This window comes from Chiloscyllium plagiosum, unplaced genomic scaffold, assembly GCF_037043375.1.
Source record: "Chiloscyllium plagiosum isolate Xiang-an unplaced genomic scaffold, Cpla_swu_hap1 HiC_scaffold_12, whole genome shotgun sequence".
Lineage (NCBI taxonomy): Eukaryota > Metazoa > Chordata > Chondrichthyes > Orectolobiformes > Hemiscylliidae > Chiloscyllium > Chiloscyllium plagiosum.
The window spans coordinates 8,369,493-8,390,009 of record NW_028270150.1 but is presented as its reverse complement, the minus strand read 5'-3'; the positions used below and the strand labels follow the sequence as shown (position 1 = coordinate 8,390,009).

The 20,517-nt window shown below is 46.0% G+C and overlaps 1 protein-coding gene across 5 annotated transcripts in view; it reads right to left on the bottom strand.

The window, feature by feature from the left end:
* Positions 1-20,517, bottom strand: part of robo1 (roundabout, axon guidance receptor, homolog 1 (Drosophila)) — a 768,177-nt gene that overhangs the window by 368,797 nt on the left and 378,863 nt on the right. The window contains exon 1 of one of the 5 annotated variants that reach the window (XM_043701427.2): positions 10,185-11,008. The exons of the other annotated variants lie outside the window; for them this stretch is intronic. Coding sequence (XP_043557362.2) covers positions 10,185-10,242 — 58 coding nt within the window. The 5' untranslated portion in view covers positions 10,243-11,008. Of the gene's footprint in view, positions 1-10,184; positions 11,009-20,517 lie in introns of those variants that run through there. 5 annotated transcript variants of the gene reach the window in all.

Below are 20,517 nucleotides of genomic sequence, written 5' to 3'. Positions count from 1 at the left end.
GTCAGTACTGAGGGAGTGCTGCACTGTCAGAGGGTCAGTGCTGAGGGAGTGATGCACTGTCAGAGGGTCAGTGCTAAGGGAGAGCCGCACTGTCAGAGGGTCAGTGCTGAGGGAGAGCCGCACTGTCAGAGGGTCAGTGCTGAGGGAGTGCTGCACTCTCAGAGGGTCAGTGCTGAGGGAGTGATGCACTGTCAGAGGGTCAGTGCTAAGGGAGAGCCGCACTGTCAGAGGGTGTGTGCTGAGGGAGAGCCGCACTGTCAGAGGGTCAGTGCTGAGGGAGTGCTGCACTGTCAGAGGGTCAGTGCTGAGGGAGAGCCGCACTGTCAGAGGGTCAGTACTGAGGGAGTGCTGCACTATCAGAGGGTCAGTGCTGAGGGAGTGATGCACTGTCAGAGGGTCAGTGCTGAGGGAGAGCCGCACTGTCAGAGGGTCAGTACTGAGGGAGTGCCTCACTGTCAGAGGGTCAGTACTGAGGGAGAGCCGTACTGTCAGAGGGTCAGTGCTGAGGGAGTGCCTCACTGTCAGAGGGTCAGTACTGAGGGAGAGCCGTACTGTCAGAGGGTCAGTACTGAGGGAGTGCCTCACTGTCAGAGGGTCAGTACTGAGGGAGAGCCGTACTGTCAGAGGGTCAGTGCTGAGGGAGCGCCGCACTGTCAGAGGGTCAGTGCTGAGGGAGAGCCGTACTGTCAGAGGGTCAGTGCTGAGGGAGCGCCGCACTGTCAGAGGGTCAGTGCTGAGGGAGAGCCGCACTGTCAGAGGGTCAGTACTGAGGGAGTGCCTCACTGTCAGAGGGTCAGTACTGAGGGAGAGCCGTACTGTCAGAGGGTCAGTGCTGAGGGAGCGCCGCACTGTCAGAGGGTCAGTGCTGAGGGAGTGCCGCACTGTCGGAGGGTCAGTACTGATGGAGTGTTGCACTGTCAGAGGGTCAGTGCTGAGGGAGTGATGCACTGTCAGAGGGTCAGTGCTGAGGGAGAGCCGCACTTTCAGAGGGTCAGTACTGAGGGAGTGCCTCACTGTCAGAGGGTCAGTACTGAGGGAGAGTCGTACTGTCAGAGGGTCAGTGCTGAGGGAGCGCTGCACTGTCAGAGGGTCAGTGCTGAGGGAGTGCCACACTGTCGGAGGGTCAGTACTGAGGGAGTGCTGCACTGTTAGAGGGTCAGTGCTGAGGGAGTGATGCACTGTCAGAGGGTCAGTGCTGAGGGAGAGCCGCACTGTCAGAGGGTCAGTGCTGAGGGAGTGCTGCACTGTCAGAGGGTCAGTGCTGAGGGAGTGCTGCACTGTCAGAGGGTCCGTGCTGAGGGAGTGATGCACTGCCAGAAGGGCAGTACTGAGGGAGTGCCACACTGTCTGAGGGTCAGTACTGAGGGAGTGCCTCACTGTCAGAGGGTCAGCAATGAGGGAGTGCCACACTGTCAAAGGGTCAGTACTGAGGGAGTGCTGCATTGTCAGAGGGTCAGTACTGATGGAGTGCTGCACTGTCAGAGGGTCAGTACGGAGGGAGTGCCGCAGTGTTAGAGGGTCAGTACTGAGGGAGTGCCTCACTGTCAGAGGGTCAGCAATGAGGGAGTGCCATACTGTCAAAGGGTCAGTACTGAGGGAGTGCTGCACTGTCAGAGGGTCAGTACTGATGGAGTGCCACACTGTCAGAGTGTCAGTACTGAGGGAATGCTATACTGTCAGACAGTCAGTACTGAGGGAGTCCTGCACTGTCTGAGGGTCAGTACGGAGGGAGTGCCGCACTGTTAGAGGGTCAGTACTAAGGGAGTGCTGCACTGTCAGAGGGTCAGCAATGAGGGATTGCCGCACTGTCAAAGGTCAAGTACTGAGGGAGTGTTGCACTGTCAGCGGGTCAGTACTGAGGGAGTGCCACACTGTCAGAGGGTCAGTACTGAGGGAGTGCTGCACTGTCAGAGGGTCAGTCCTTAGGGAGTGCTGCACTGTCAGAGGGTCAGCAATGAGGGAGTGCCGCACTGTCAAAGGTCAAGTACTGAGGGAGTGTTGCACTGTCAGCGGGTAAGTACTGAGGGAGTGCCACACTGTCAGAGGGTCAGTACTGAGGGAGTGTTGCACTGTCAAAGGTCAAGTACTGAGGGAGTGCTGCACTGTCAGAGGGTCAGCAATGAGGGAGTGCCGCATTGTCAAAGGTCAAGTACTGAGGGAGTGTTGCACTGTCAGCGGGTCAGTACTGAGGGAGTGCCACACTGTCAGAGGGTCAGTACTGAGGGAGTGTTGCACTGTCAAAGGTCAAGTACTGAGGGAGTGTTGCACTGTCAGAGGGTCACTCTTCTCCCTTGTTTTACCAGTGCACTTCCACATCTCCCACACTCCTTCCCTCAGCTCCCCTTGCATGGCACAATCATCCCCTGTTAATTGTGGGGGGACTGCAACTATGCCTGAAATGTGCTCTGTGTCAGCTGAAATATTCCCTGTTTATTTTTAAAGCTGGATTTTTCAGCATTTTTTTCACTGCAACTTTTGTTCAAACATTGTTCAAAACCACATACATCTGCTTTCATCTGTATTCCCGTCCAGGAACTCGATACAGATGTTGGGAGCTTTCCATGCACAAACTGCAACTTCCGCTCTGCTGATTATTTTGCCGGATTTTCACACATTTTTTAGTTTCATGTTTTGTATCAAAAATCCATCAGTCCCAGGACGTGGACAGCACGTGGTTACATACAGAGGAAATCCCCTTCTACACTGTCCCCATCAAACACTCCCAGGACAGGGACAGCATGGGATTAGATACAGAGTAAAGCTCCCTCTACATTGTCCCCCATCAAACACTCCCAGGACAGGGACAGCACGGGGTTAGATACAGAGTAAAGCTCTCTCTACACTGTCCCCATCAAACACTCCCAGGACAGGGACAGCACGGGGTTAGATACAGAGTAAAGCTCCCTCTACACTGTCCCCATCAAACACTCCCAGGACAGGGACAGCACCGGGTTAGATACAGAGTAAAGCTCCCTCTACACTGTCCCCATCATACACTCCCAGGACAGGGACAGCACAGCGTTAGATACAGAGTAAAGCTCCCTCTACACTGTCCCCATCAAACACTCCCAGGACAGGGACAGCACTGGGTTAGATACAGAGTTAAGCTCCCTCTACACTGTCCCCATCAAACACTCCCAGGACAGGGACAGCACAGGGTTAGATACAGAGTAAAGCTCCGTCTACACTGTCCCCATCAAACACTCCCAGGACAGGGACAGCACGGGGTTAGATACAGAGTAAAGCTCTCTCTACACTGTCCCCATCAAACACTCCCAGGACAGGGACAGCACAGGGTTAGATACAGAGTAAAGCTCCCTCTACACTGTCCCCATCAAACACTCCCAGGACAGGGACAGCACTGGGTTACACAAAGTTTAAAGCTGTACCTGCACTGTCCTTTTAATACGTCACCCTGAACAAGGTCTCTGCGGTTTGGTTTGCAGTTTCTGCTTTGTGTCCAGTGGCCTTTTCCCCAAGTTTGTTGCAGTCAGTCCTGACACATTGGAACTGGGTTGCGTCTGCCTGGTTAAACAGTCTCACCGATAAGCCAGTGTTCCCATCATATCTGGCAGTGAGACTGTGTTCATAGAATCCCAACAGTGTGGAAGTAGGCCCGTTAAGCCATTGAGTCCACACAGACCCACCGAAGAGCATCCCACCCAGACTCATCCCTGTAACTCTGCTGCAACCCTGTATTTCCCATATCCAAGCCACCTAACCTGCACATCTTTAGAGTGTGGGTGGAAACCAGAGCACCCGAAGGAACCCCATACAGAAATGGATAAACATGCAAACTGCACACAGACAGTTGCCCAAGGGTGGAATCGAACCTGGGTCTCTGGCACTATGAGGCAGCATTGCTAACCACTGAGCCACAGTGTGAGAGTAGTCTCAGTACACTGACTGAGTGTGCTGATTGAGATCCTCAGTGAATGATGACTTTATCACAGTGCCATGCTCTTGGCTAATTTGCATGAAATGGACACAAAGTCCATTTGTAAGCAATCTGCGAAGTGAGCAGGAGAAGGTGCTGTCCAGCGGATCAGCCTGACCTGGAATAGAATCCCATCCCATTGGGTCACTGCCTGTAACTTAAATACCGACTGACCTCCATCACCGGCAAATTCTGCTGTTCTGTGATGTTAGCAAATTGCACCCAAGTTATTTTATAATATAGGCATCACACATAAACATACACACACACATGAACACATACAGACATATACACATTCGTATGCATACACACACACATGCATACACACACATATACACTCACATGCTCACAAACACACACACACATACACTCACATGCTCATAAACACACACAAACACATGTCCATACACACTTTGAAACATATTCACATGCATACACTCACAAACAGACACACACATGCACACACATACATACAAGCGCATACACACACATGCACACATATACACACACACAGAAACACGTATAAACACGCTCACAAACACATACATGGACACACACATGCGCATACACATACATACACACATGTGAACACACTGACATGCATACACACAGATGCACATGCTCACATGCAGGCACACACTCACACATACAGACATGTGCACACATACATTTATAGGCCCATGCATACACATAAACATACAGACCCATACGCACACTCATACTCAAACACACACACTCATACTCAAACACACACACACAATCATGCACACACCCACTCACCCACCCACACAATCATACACACACAAAACTCGTGCACACACCCACTCACCACGCACACACACAATCATGCGCGCGTGCACACACACACACACACTCTCGTGGTTTGCAGCCATTGCAGTATAGTTTGCCTCACCTTTCACACTCAATGACTGACCTCCTTGAAGGAGACTAAGGTAGACTACACTGAGTTTGTAGAAGGTGATAGGTGCTCATGGCTATGTTCCCGTGGTGAGAGACATTGTCCTCTGGGGAGGATTTGGGAACAAGATACACACATTTTTCTTTTTAATAGATTTGTTTAGCATCGAAACCCTGTTTGACAGAGGAGTTTCTGTTGTGCCAGTTTCCTGCTGTAAGGCAAAACCTGGACTCCAACTCCATGTGAGTCTAACATGTACCTTTGCCTCAGGAGGCATTCAGACTGCAATGGTGTCTGTACATCAGCAGGAATGTTTCAGAGAGCCCCACAGGGAAGCTTATCCAGGGCACGCGTACACTCAAATGATACGCAGTCAGTCGCTGAAGGTTCCCGGTCACTCTTGGGGGAGGAAAGGGAGTGGAATTGCTTGTGGAGTCAAGGGACTGAATGGCCATTTCTGTAAACACCCTGGGGTGTGGGCGGTCACACAAACACAGAGACCATGGCACCATGCCAGACACTGTGAGGGACAGTGTGATGCAGAAACAGCAGCACATCCCAATGTACCTGTTGATATTATTTCAGTGCAATGTTGTGATGACACTCACTGGCCTTCTCAGCACAACTGCGGAATAAAATCTGCTGAAAACCCACAGAATCCCAATGTCAGAAAAACCTGGGACTGAATGAGTTCAGAGTCGAGACTGTGGTGCTGGAAAAGCACAGCAGGTCAGGCAACATCCGAGGAGCAGGAGAAGCGACGTTTCGGGCATAAGCCCTTCATTAGGAACTGAATGCGTTCAGTTCACTGGGACTGAAGAATGTGCGATGCAGTCTACCTGCTCAGTACATTCCATTACAGACTCAAGAAAAACACAGAGAGAGAGAGAGTGAGACAGCTAGAAACGAAACAAAGTAAAGCAGAACGCAAGAGTCAAAGTAAGCGAGACACGAAGCGTGAGAATAATACAGTGAAACAGTGAGTATCAGAATGAGAGAAAGAGAGATATAGCAAGAAACCATGACATTACCGAAAGAGAGACAGAGACAGAGGGAGAAACATAATGAGAGAGAACAGAGAAAGAGAGAGAAAGAAAGACACACACAGGGATTGAGACAGAGTGTGAGAGAGACAGAGACAATGAGAGAGAGAGACAGACAGACAGACAGACAGACCAAGATAGAAGTACAGACAGGGAACAAAGGACAGAGATGGAAAGTGAAAAGCTTATATGATTGGGCCTTGAGTAGTGTCATAGAATAGAGGGACTTAGGGATGCGGGTACAAAATTCATTGAATGTTGGTTCACAAATAGACAGGGTAGTTAAAACGGCATTTGGCACGCTTGCTTTCATTGATCAGACCGCTGTGTATCAGAGTTGGGACATTATGTTGAGGTTGTACAGGACATTGGAGAGGCCTCTTCTGGAACACTGTGACCAGCTCTGGTTGCCCAGTTATAGGAAGGCTATTATTAAACTGGAGAAGGTTCAGAAGAGATTTACCAGGGTGTTGCTGGGAATGGAAGTTTTGAGTTATAAAGAAAGGCTGGATAGACTGCGACTGTTTTCACTGGAGTGTAGGAGGTTGAGACACGACCTGATAGAAGTGTATAAAATACTGTGTGGTATAGGTCGAGTTAATGGCAGTTGGCTTTCCCCAAGGATGGGGGGGATTACAAGATTAAGGGGCATATTTTTAGGTGAGAAGAGAGAGATTTAAAAAAGACATGGGGCAATACTTTTACCCAGAGGCTGGTTCGTGTGTGGAATGAACTACCTGAGGAAGTGGTGGGTATGGGGACAATTACAACATTTAAAAGCCATTTGGATGGAGACAATAAAAAGAAAGTTTGGAGAGATATGGGACAGGAGCAGGCAGGTGGGACGAGTTTAGTTTGGGGTTATGTCCAGCTTGAACTGGTTGGACTAAAGGGTCTGATTCCATGCTGCATGACTCTATGATTCTATAAAAGAGACTAAGACAGGAGAGAGAGAGAGACAGAGCAACAAAATAAGAAACAGTGAGAGGGACAGAGTGAAATAGGAATAGTCACAGACAGAGAGTGAAGGAGACATACAATGACAGAGTGATAGACAGGAAGAAAAGAAAGGACAAGGGAAAATGGGTATGGACAGAGGCTTGGAGAGACTTTTGGGGGTGGGGTGGCATAGAGAGAGAGAGAGAGAGAGAGAGAGAGAGAGAGACAGTGAGAGACATGAAGAACCAGACTGACAAACAGGCCGGTATCTGATGAGACATTGAGGTCTCCCAGAACCACAGAAAATAGGAGCAGGAGGAGGCCATTCGGCCCTTCGGGCCTGCCCCACCATTCAATATGATCTTGGCTGATCATTCAACTCAGTCCCCTATTCCCACTTTTTCCCCATACCCTTTGATCCCTTTAGCCCAAAGACTATATCTAACTATAACTATATTAGTGGGCGGCATGGTGGCTCAGTGGTTAGCACTGCTGCCTCACAGCACCATAGACCCGGGTTCAATTCCCGCCTCAGGCGACTGACTGTGTGGAGTTTACACATTCTCCCCGTGTCTGCGTGGGTTTCCTCTGGGTGCTCCAGTTTCCTCCCACAGTCCAAAGATGTGCAGGTTAGGTGAATTGGCCATGCTAAAATTGCCCACAGTGTTAGGTCAAGGGGTAAATGTAGGAGAATGGGGTCTGGGTGGGTTGCGCTTCGGCGGGTCGGTGTGGACTTAGGGCCTGTTTCCACACTGTAACTAATCTAACTCCATCTTGAAAACATTCAATGTTTTGGCCTCAACCACTTTCTGTGGTAGAGAATCCCACAGGCTCCCCACTCTTGGGGGAAGACATTTCTCCTCACCTCAGTTCGAAATGGCCTTAAACTGTGACCCTGGTTCAGGTCATCATGAACATCATTCCAGTGTTTTCCCTGACTCATCCTGTTAGAATTTTATAGGTTTCTACAAGAACGCCCATTCATTCTTCCAAACTCCAATATGTATAGGCCTTGGAAAAAGACCAGTTTATTCCAACAATTTGTTTCCTGCCTGACATGCAGTTCCTGATCAATGTCTGTCCCTATCCATTTTTTAAACAGTGGAGCTTACCCTGTAGGAACTGTTCCACAGTTTATACAGCTTTGAAAGGTGACCATCAATGCATCAACTAGTTCAAGAGCCACTTCCTTAAGTACCCAGGGGTGTAAATTATTGGGCCCCGAGATGACTGACCTCCAACCACCCACAACCATCTTCCCATGTATCAGGTATGACTATAACTAGGAGAGAGTTTGCCCCAATACCCCTTGAGTCCAGCTGAATGTGGATGGACTGCAGAGTTTAGATCTGATCCATTGGTTGTGGGATCACTTAGCTCTGTCTATCACTTGCTGGTCATGCTGTTAGCATGCAAGTAGTCCTGTTTGGAGGCTTCACCAGGTTAGCACCTCAGCTTCGGGTGCTGCTTGGTGATGCTCCTGACATGCCCTCTCTCTCTCTCCATTGAATGAGCAAGCAGTAACCACATTGAACTTCCGGGCCACATTAGGATGAGAATAAGAGAATTCCTAGGGACTGCCTTCGAAGAAAGGAAAGACAAGCAGAGGAGGACTCTCAATGATTACAATGGTTGGGTTAGATGAGAAAGATGGGGGGAGATTTGAACAGAGCATTGATGCTGGCATTCATTGGTTGGGCCAAATGGCCTAACTCTGAGTGTACTCAGTAGGTGACAGGGAGCACAAGAGCTTCACTAAGATCAGGAAGCAAGAGAACAGAGAAAAAGAGAAACAGAGAAAACAGAAAAGTACAAGAGGGCCAGAGAAAGTGAGAAAGAATCAGAGAATGAGACAGCGAGAGAGAGAGAGAGAAACACAACCCAGGTGGAGAGAGAGAGAGAGAGTGAGAAACACAACCCAGGTGGAGAGAGAGAGAGAGAGAGTGAGAAACACAACCCAGGTGGAGAGAGAGAGAGAGTGAGAAACACAACCCAGGTGGAGAGAGAGAGAGAGAGAGAGTGAGAAACACAACCCAGGTGGAGAGAGAGAGAGAGAGTGAGAAACACAACCCAGGTGGAGAGAGAGAGAGAGAGTGAGAAACACAACCCAGGTGGAGAGAGAGAGAGAGAGAGAGAGAAACATAACCCAGGTGGAGAGAGAGAGAGAGTGAGAAACACAACCCAGGTGGAGAGAGAGAGAGAGAGAGAGTGAGAAACACAACCCAGGTGGAGAGAGAGAGAGAGAGTGAGAAACACAACCCAGGTGGAGAGAGAGAGAGAGAGAGAGAGAAACATAACCCAGGTGGAGAGAGAGAGTGAGAAACACAACCCAGGTGGAGAGAGAGAGAGAGAGAGAGTGAGAAACACAACTCAGGTGGAGAGAGAGAGAGAGAGAGAAACACAACCCAGGTGAAGAGAGAGAGAGAAACAAAGACAATCAGATTTGAAGCTTCCACCAGAGAGGGTTAGACTGAAAGAGAGGGTGGCATAGGAAATCAGAGAGAGAAAAAACCCAGACAGAAAGAGACAAAGAGAGATAAAGAGAGGGGGGGGGGGGGGGGTGGAAGTGAGAGACAGTGAGTGAGAGGAAGACAGAGAGAAAGAGAGAGAGAGATGCAGATTGAGAGAGTGACATACTCGCCAACCTGGAGACATAGGGACAGAGAGAGAAAGGGAACTGTAAATCACTGACTGTCGGACCTGGTTGGAATGGGGACTGATTGCTCAGTACAGTTGCTGATGGGACCAGCGGTCCGGCCTGAACCTTACAAGGCACAAAGCGAATGGGCTGAGCTAATCCCAACACTGCAAACTCGAAACTTTTAATCTCTCCATTAAAACAGTGAAGGGCTGAAAAAAGGACATCTCTCAGATTCGGATTTTCCGTCCCCTGCTCCTTAAACATTCGATGAGAAAGACCGGCTGCTGATGTTCGTTAGTTTATTTGTCGGAAAGAGGAGGGGGGGGGGGGGGGAGCCGTTCTTTTTATAACCCACTCCCTTCACAAAACACACACAAAAACACACAAATATTTGCAACAACAGGCGATCAACCCAAACCATCTTCTAGTCTCAATACTGGAGCGAAATATTCACATGAAAATTCTGTTTGGAAACTTGAGAAAGGAGCTGAGAAATATCAGCCATGATTCCAGAGAAGAAAGAGGGTTCAAAAAATATATCCTGGTCTCCAGGATTCTGAATGAAAGCTCCTCAAACTCAAATGCGGAAACACTGAGGCAGTTTCACGAGCCATCTCAGCTCTCTCTGTCTGTGCAACATTAAACACTTGGCCACTTTCATCGCGATTAAAAAAAGTGTAAATTAAGTAGAACAAGAGTACTAACCTGAAGTCATGCACATTAATCCAACGGCCAGGCAGAAACGGAGTAATTCTGTGGTCATGATAATAGGGGGCAGGAATCTGAATCACTCCATAGAAAAACTCTCCCGCTTCCAACACAATCCCAAACTCCCCCAAAAACACCAACCCAATTCACTGAGGATTCGCCTCGACCCTCAGCAGCGAAGCCAGCTCAGAAACAGCAGCAGTCAAAAATGATCTCCATTCAAGACATCTCCAAATAAAATGGAATAAAAAGGGGAAAGTTTGATGCCCGATCCAGAAAATAAAATCCACACGGGTCTCCCGGAGTTTCACTCCCTGGAAAAAAAAAGGCTTTCTTCTGTCTGAATTGCTGAGCTCCCAAAAGGAATTTTGACCCTTTTTTTTTGTCTTTCACTTAGTGGAGCCCAGTATTTTTTTAAACTGTGGTTTGATTTTCACCACTGTGTAGCATTCGCTCAGATTTCACGTTCAGGACTCAGTCCCACATTGTATCTTTTTTAAGAGCAAGAAGGGATCTTCCAATTATTTTTGTGCGTGTCAGGCTGGTGTTTAATTTGCTTTGAAATTTCTCTCTCTCCACACACACATATGCGAGTCGCTGACAAACAATTAGTAATCAGATCCCTGCTCTTTCCACCGAACACAAAGGCAACTTTCCCCCCCCCCCCCCCCCCACCCTCCCTCTCGCTGCTTGCTCACATCCAGCTTTGTCAGAAGTCGCTTATTTCTCTCCCTCTGTCTTCCTTCCTCTTTCTCTCGGTGCAGTTTGGAGTGTGTGTGTGTGTGTGTGGTGGTGGGGGGGGGGCTGATGGCAAGCCCGGCTTCCGCGCTGCGCTTCGGTTTGTGAGGGGGAACACTGAGAAAGTTCAGCTCACTGCTGATCGATGCAGGGAGCGATCCTCCCAATGCCCTGCTCACCGCCAATCCCAGAGCAACCCAGAGTTCAAACAGACACACAGAGAGAGAGAGAGAGAGAGGGAGGGAGGGAGAGACCAAAAAAAAAATCAAATATTACTGCTCCAACAATCCTGGAGAGGCGGAACACGCAACAAAGACATTTACAGCTTAAAACAAATCAAAGCCCATACATCCACCCAGACCCAGAGAATACACCCACACAGTCAGATATATTGACACACGCTCAAAGACACACACTCAGATATACTGACACACTCAAACTCACACAGATATACAGATACACTCAAAAACACACTCAGATATGCTAATACTCAAACACACACATAAACTCTCACGCGCAGATATACAGTACACAGACACACTTAAACTCACACACAGACATACATAGATACACTCAAACTCACACATACAGATATACAGATACACTCAAGCATACACAAATACTCAGATATACACAGACACACTCAATCTCTCACATATAGACATACACAGACACAAAAACTCACACTCGGATATGCACAGATATACTCAAACAACATGCTCAGATATACACAGATGCATTCAAACATACACACACTTCGATATACACAGACACACACTTAGATATACACAGAGACACATTCAGATATACACAAACACACACATACTCAGATACACACAGACAGACCCAGATATACACAGACACTCTCAGATGTAAATAGACACAGCACACACAGACATGCTCAATATACATACTCAAAAACATACAAACACAGGCAGATACTTTTTTTAAGATTAGATTCCCTACAGTGTGGAAACAGGCCCTTCGGCCCAACCAGTTCACACTGACCCTCCATACATAGAGATACACACTCAAACATACACATCCAATTACACACACACTCAGGTACAAACTCAAACATACACAAAGCATACTGTCACACATACACACACCCACAGATACACACTGAAACACACTTACATTTAAATACATGCAGATACAGACTCAAATGGGATGAGTAACTAACCATCAGACTCCCCAAAGCCTGTCCATCATCTGCAAGGCACAATCAGGAGTGTGACGGAATATTCCCCACTTCTCTCCAACAGCACTCAAGAAGCTCGACACCATCCAGGACAAAGCAGCCCACTTGATTAGCACCAGTAGTAGCAGTGTTTACTATCTACAGGATGCACTGCAGAAATTCACCAAAGATTCTGAGACAGCACCTTCCAAACCCACGACCACTTCCAGTCAGAAATTCAAGGGCAGCAGATACATGGGAACACCACCATCTGCAAGTTCCCCTTCAAGCCACTCATCATCCTGACTTGGAAATATATCACCGTTCCTTCACTGTCACTGGGTCAAAATCCTGGAATTCCCTCCCTAAGGGCATTGTGGGTCAACCTACAGCACATGGACTGCAGCGGTTCAAGAAAGCAGCTCACCCCCACCTTCTCAAGGAGCAACTTGTGGGTGGCACGGTGGCACAGTGGTTAGCACTGCTGCCTCACAGCGCCAGAGACCTGGGTTCAATTCCTGACTCAGGCGACTGACTGTGTGGAGTTTGCACATTCTCCCCGTGTCTGCGTGGGTTTCCTCCGGGTGCTCCGGTTTCCTCCCACAGTCCAAAGATGTGCGGGTCAGGTGAATTGGCCATACTAAATTGCCCATAGTGTTAGGTTAAAGGGGTAAGTGTAGGGGTATGGGTGGGTTGCGCTTCGGCGGGACGGTGTGGACTTGTTGGGCCGAAGGGCCTGTTTCCACACTGTAAGTAATCTAATCTAACTAGGGATGAGCAATAAATACTGGGCTCAGCCAGTGAGTCCCATGATTAATAAAACAACACACAGCTATATACACAACACACAAACACTCAGATACATCCCCAAACACACAGATGCACAAACAATCTCAAATGCACAATCACTCACACACTTACCCTCCCTCACACCCTCACTCTTACACACATTTCACCCTCACTCACTCACATACTCTCATTCACACACACACTCCTTCTCACTTAACCTCACACACTCACTCACCCACCCTCACTCATACACACAGGCAACTAGCCACCAAAAGACATGGTCCACTCTCACTAGTATCCTTACACACAGTCGAAGAAGGACATCACTTCAAATAGGACAGCACATCCATCCTGGGACAGGCTAAACAGAGAAACACACAGGAATTTCTAGAGGCCTGGCAGTGAAACTGGAACTCCATCATAAACACATCGATTTGGACCCCATTTACCAATCCCTGAGAAAAAGGTCCGGAAATGATATTACCCACAGTAACAGACCGAGACACACAAACAGAACACCCGAGCTTCACCAGAGGCTCACTGATGATGTTACCTAGCATGGCGACGAAATGTCTGAAAAACAAATCTTCAAGCTCAGTGAGCAAAGTTACATCCTGAAGCCTCACTACTCCCAGAGTTACCAGGAAAGTCAAAATGTTTACAAAAGTTCTCCAACTTTTTTAGATCCAAGTTGACAGAAAGCATGGGGCAAGTTTCCTTTCAGGAGATCCAATGAATTATGTCCCAAACATTCACACCCACAAGTTCTCTGATATCTGGGAGCCAATCACACAGTTGTTGGCAGGCAGAAGGCATTTGTCATTGACAATGAGTCACTACTCCCTGACCAATCAGCTACTTGTTGCTGGCCAAAACTGGAGTCACAGCCAACCCTTGGCCCCAACTTGGCTGTAAATGATTTCACTCACCACCTTAACAAACAGCTGTGTAAACAGCACTTACAATGAGGGTCAGGCAACTTGCTTTGAAAATGTACAGCAATCTTGGCTGTTAAAATAGTCCTCTTCCCATTTTAGATGACAATCAAAAATAAAAAAAATTGTAGTCTTCAACACTCATTCTACTGACTCACCTGCATATTCATTCAAACAGATATATATATATACAGACACAGACGCATTCATACAGACACAGACACCAACACAGGCACAGACACATAGACACATAGACAGACAGACATCCATAGACACAGACACAGACATATAGACAGACAGACACGTAGACAGATACATAGACAGACACAGACACATTCATAGACACATTGACACAGCCACATGCACAGACACGGACACACAGACATATAGACAGACACAGACACATTCATAGACACATAGACACAGTCACATACACATTGACACATACACAGACACATACACAGACACACAGACACATAGACAGACACAGACACATTCATAGACATATAGACACAGTCACATACACAGACACAGACACACAGACACATAGACAGACACACAGACACATAGACAGACACAGACACATTCATAGACACATAGACACAGCCACATGCACAGACAGACAGACACATAGACAGACACAGACACATTCATAGACACATAGACACAGCCACATGCAAAGACAGACAGACACATAGACAGACACAGACACATTCATAGACACATAGACTCAGCCACATGCACAGACACAGACACACAGACATATAGACAGACAGACACATACACAGCCACATGCACAGACAGACAGACACATAGACAGACACACACACATTCATAGACACATAGACTCAGCCACAAACACAGACACAGACACACAGACACATAGACAGACATATACGCAGATACACAGACAGACACAGACACATTCATAGACACATAGACACAGCCACATACACAGACACACAGACATATAGACAGACAGACACGTAGACAGCGACATACACAGACACATAGACAGACACAGACACATTCATAGACACATAGACACAGCCACATGCAGAGACACAAATATAGACATATAGATAGACAGACACATACACAGACACATACACAGACCCAGACACATTCATAGACACATAGACAGACACAGACAAATTCATAGACACATAGACACAGCCACATACACAAACACAGACACATTCATAGACACATAGACAGACACAGACACAGACACATAGACACATTGTCAGACACAGACACATATACAGACATAGACAAAGCTTGCTTCCGTGTGGTCACTGCGGCTGTGCCCTCAGCACTACCTTTTGGAACTCACTGTGTTAACCATAAGACTAATAGGAGCAGAAGAGGGCCATTATACCAATTGAGTCTACTCCACCATTCAATGAGATCATGGCTAGTCTAATAATCCTCAACTAAACTTTCTTGCCTTTACCCATAACCATTAATTCCCTTTCTGTCTACCTCAGCCTTGAATATATTTAATGACCCAGCCGCGACAGCCCTCTGTACTAAAGAATTCCACAGATTCACTCCCCTTAGAGAGAAGAAATTCCTCCTTCTCTTTGATTTAAATGTGTGACTCCTTACTCTGAGATTATGCCATCTGGTCCTCGACTCTATCACAAGAGATAAATAACATTTCAGAATCTACATTGTCAAGTCCCTTTAGGAGATAAATACATTTTAATAAAACCATCACTCATTTTTCTAAACTCCATTGAGTTCAGGGCTAACCTACTCAAACACTAAGCACAGAGAACATAGAACATAGGACATAGAACATAGAACAATACAGCACGATGTTGTGCCAAATGCTGAAGAAACTCAGGAGGTCTGGCAGCATCTGCGCAAAGAGAAACAGAGTTAATGCTTCAAATCTGGTATGACTCTTCCTCAAATTGTTCTGAAGAAAGGTAACTGGATGTGAAACATTAACTCTGTTTCTCTCTCCGCAGATGCTGCCAGAGATGCTAAGTTTCTCCAGTGATTTATGATTTTCTTTATTTCAGCTCTCTAGCATTCACAGTTTTTTGGTTGACCCAACTACTCAACCTCTCCTCATTAGAGGGTCCCTTCACACCCAGTAACAGGATAGTGAACCTTCTCTGGACTGCCTCAGTGCCAGTGCAGTATATATCTCCTTAAATCAGGGACCCAAAACTGTTCATTGTATTCCAATTGTGGTCTGACTAGTCCCTTGTATCATTTTAGCAAAACCTCCTCACTGTTATACTCCATTTATGATTTGGAGATGCTGGTGTTGGACTGGGGTGTACAAGTTAAAAATCACACAACACCAGGCTATAGTCCAACAGGTTTAATTGGAAGAACTAGCTTTCGGAGCGTTGCTTCTTCAACCACCTGATGAAGGAGCAGCGCTCCGAAAGCTAGTGCTTCCAATTAAATCTGTTAGACTATAACCTGGTGTTGTGTGATTTTTAACTTTGTATACTCCATTCACTTTGAGATAAAGGCCAACATTCCAATTGCTTTCTCGCTGAACGTGATGTTTGCTTTTTTTGATTCATGAACAAAGGCCCCCAATGGGATGACATGGTAGCTTCAGGGGATTAGTCATCCCAGGTGAATACTCTCAGTCAAGTGGCTAAAATTGTGAATTTTAAACTCCATAAAAAGCTGGCCTAATGTTGGTTGTTGTAAAAACTCAACTCAACAACTAATGTCCTCATCTGATCTGGTCTTCACGTGACTCCAGACCCACAGCACTGTGGTTGAAACAATGTGGTTGACTCTTAACTTCCCCTGGGCAATTAGGGATGGGCAATAAATACTGGCCTAGTCAGTGACACCCACATCCGCCTTATAAACAAAAAAAAATTCCAATTTTAAAATAAAAGAAACTAAATACTAGTTAGCACTTTTGTTCCACCTGCCAAAGTGCACAACCTCATATTTTCTAACATGATGTTCAATCAGCACCCACTATTTCCACACACTTAGTGTCATCTTCACCATTTGTCTTCCCACCTATTTTTATGTCATCTGTAATCTTGGCCATAGTACATTCATATACACTGTAAACAACTGTGGCCCCAGCACTGATACCTGGGCCAATGCATTAGTTACAGACTGACACCCTGAAAATGGCTCCTTTGTCCCAACTCTCTGTATTCTATTTGTTAAACAGCTCTTTATCCGTACTACATCCAATCCCATCTATCTTATTAAATAACATAATGTGTGGCACCTTGAAAAATCCAAATATATTCTTACATCCCCTTTATCCATCCTCCCTGTAACCTCTCCAAAAAACTCTAATAAATGTGTCAGGCATGATCTCCCTTCATGAAGCCATGATGAGTCTGCTGAATTATATCATGTCTTTTGAAATGCTCTGCTGTTACATCCTTTATCTTTGATTCTAACGTTTTCTCAACAACATTTTTTCAGAGAAGTGGCCAAGAATTACCTGTTTTCTGTCTCCTTCATTTTTTTTTAAATAAAGGGGTCACATTGGTAGTTTTTCCAGTCCTCTGAGACCTTTCCAGAGTCTAAGGATTTTTGGAATAGCATTATCAATACAACCACTATCTCTGCAGCTACTCCTTTTAATATCCAGTTATACATCCTATTAACTCCAGAGGACTTATCAGCACTTGGCTCCATGGGTTTCCTGTTTATTTCTTTCCCCTATCATGTACCCGAATGATTTAACAATTTTGGGATGTTACTAATGCTCCCTACCATGAAGAAAGATGCAAAGTATTATTTAAGTCCTGTATTATTTCCTGGTTCCTCATTATTGTTTCCCCTGTCTCATTTTCCAAGAGGTTTATTTTCATTTTGGCCTCTCACATTCTCTTTAGACAGTTAAGGAAGCTCCACATTAACATGACTGCTAATTTTCCCAGCATGGTTTATTTAATCCCTCTTGATTTCTTTTGGTTATCTTCTCTTGGCTTTTAAAACTTTCCAAATCGTCTGGTTTATCACAGCCTTCGCCACCTTTCGCAAATTTTATTTCAATTTTTTGTTCTCCTTAATGTCTGTGTTAAACCACGGTGGGCTTACCCCCTTTCTTGATTCATCCTTCCCACGAGGATATATCTCTGCGCTTAATCATGAACTATTTTCTCACATAACTGCCATTGTCCACCATTTAGCATCTTTCCTGCTAAACCTTTTTCCCAGCCCTCTCCTGCTCAGATCTTTTATAATCACCTATATTTAAGTTTTGCACAGTTGTTCCCGACTCATGTTTCTCACTCTCAAACTGAATACTAAATTCTACGACTGCACATTATCTTCAGAAACTATTCTGAACACATCCTCATGGCTTCCTCTGTCAATCTGACTATTCTATTTTACATGAAGATTAAAGTCACCCATGATTAATGTACTGCCTTTTTTAACATCACCTCATTATTACTTGATTTGGAGATGCCGGTGTTGAACTGGGGTGGACAAAGTTAAAAATCACACAACACCAGGATATAGTCCAACAGGTTTAATTGGAAGCACTAGCTTTCGGAGCGCTGCTCCTTCATCGGGTGGTTGTGTGAGGAGCAGCGCTCCAAAAACTAGTGCTTCCAATTAAACCTGTTGGACTATAACCTGGTGCTGTGTGAATTTTATCATTATTTCCTGGTGTATTCTCTGTCATGCCATGTAGCTACTGTTAGAGGGTCTGTCGAGTACTGCTGCTAGTATTGTTTTATTCCTTTTTATTTGTTACTTCTGCCTGTGTGGATTCTACATCATCTAATTCAAGGTGTTTCTGACTTTGTATTTCAACCATCCCTTAACAACAACATTATCCACCACCTTTCCAACCTGTCTAAGCTGTCAGAAAGTCACATGCTCCGGAATATTTCGCCCCCAGTTTTGATCTCCTTGTCATTGTGTCTCCATATTGGCTGTAAGAGCACACACAATAATTATAGAGTCATAGAGATGTACAGCACAGAAATAGACACATCGGTCCAACCCGTCCATGCCGACCAGATATCCTAAATTCATCTAGTCCCACCTGCCAGCATTTGATCCATATCCCTCCAAACCCTATTCATGTACCCATCCAGATGCCTCTTAAATGTTGCAATTGTACCAGCCTCCACCACTTCCTCTGGCAGCTCATTCCATACCCATACCACTGCATGAAAAAGTTGCTCCTTAGGTCTCTTTTATATCTTTCCCCTCTCACCCTAAACCTATGCCCTCTAGTTCTGGACTCCCTGACCCCAGGGAAAAGATTTTGTCTACCAATGCCCGTCATGATTTTATAAACCTCTATAAGGTCACACCCCAGTCTCCAACACTCCAGGGAAAACAGCCCCAGCCTATTCAGCTTCTCCCTATAGCTCAAATCCTCCAACCCTGGCAACACCTTTGTAAATCCTTTCTGAACCCTTTCAAGTTTCACAACATCCTTCCAATAGGAGGGAGACCAGAATTGCACACAATATTCCAACAGTGGTCTAACCAATGTCCTGTACAGCTGCAACATGACCTCCCAACTCCTGTATTCAATGCTCTGATCAATAAAGGAAAGCATACCAAACGCGTTCTTCACTATCCTATCTACCTATAACTCAACTTTCAAGGAGCTATGAACCTGCACTCCAAGGTCTCTTTGTTCAGCAATACTCCCCAGGACTTTACCACTAAGTATACAAAAGTCCTGCTCTGATTTGCTTTTCCAAAATGCAGCACCTCACATTTAATTAAGCGAGAACTCATTCTCCTCATTACTGTAGACTTACAACAAGGTTAAATGTAAAAACTATGCACTTATCTGTTCCTGCGCTTTTTGCCATTAATTCATTTATTTTGTTCTAATTGCTACACGCATCTAAATACAAAAGCATTACATTTTGCATTTTTACCATTTTACCGACCCTTTGACCATAATTTTCCACCCGAGTACACTCTGTCCCTTCCTATCCCACTCTGCCTAGAGTTATCCAAATAGCTGCCCTGAAATACTGCCATATCCTCTTGCCTGGTAGCCTACAGTTCCCCTCTCTGAAACTCGCCTTCCCTCAAACGAGTTTAAAGCCCTCTCTATGCCCTGGTTATTCAATTCACCAGGATTCTGGTTCCACCACATGTCAAGGGAAGACCCACCCCACCAGATCAGCTCCTTTCTGCTCTGGTATTGGTGCCAGGGCCCTGTGAATTGAAACCCGTTCCACCCACACCAATCCTTGAGTGACCGCACTAACACCTTGACGTTATTTACCATTTTGCCTCTGGCTCTTGTAGTAATCCAGCGATTACTGGACAATCCTTGGAGGCTCTGCTTTGTTCAAAGTCTTTTCGTAAAAACCTCCTTTTCAGTCTCATCAATGATGTTGGCACCAAGGTGGGCAAGGGGATTACTCCCATATCTCCTCCCAGGAGATGTCCTTAAAGCTCACACTGGACTGCAGAGAACAGAATCCTTCTCCCTAATTACACTGTCCGTATGAGTAATCACACTCTTCCACATCAACAAAAACCATACATGTAACTACAGTCTCCACTCAAAATCTCTCTTTAATTAGCACAATAATAATTTCTGCTTCACAATCACTTCACATATTTCTGGTCACATTTTGAAATATTGTTGACACAGTATCTTCAAGTAAAACATGAACCTCAGCAATCTGTCTTACCACTCCCTCAATACTGACCCTCTGACAGTGCAGCACTCCCTCAA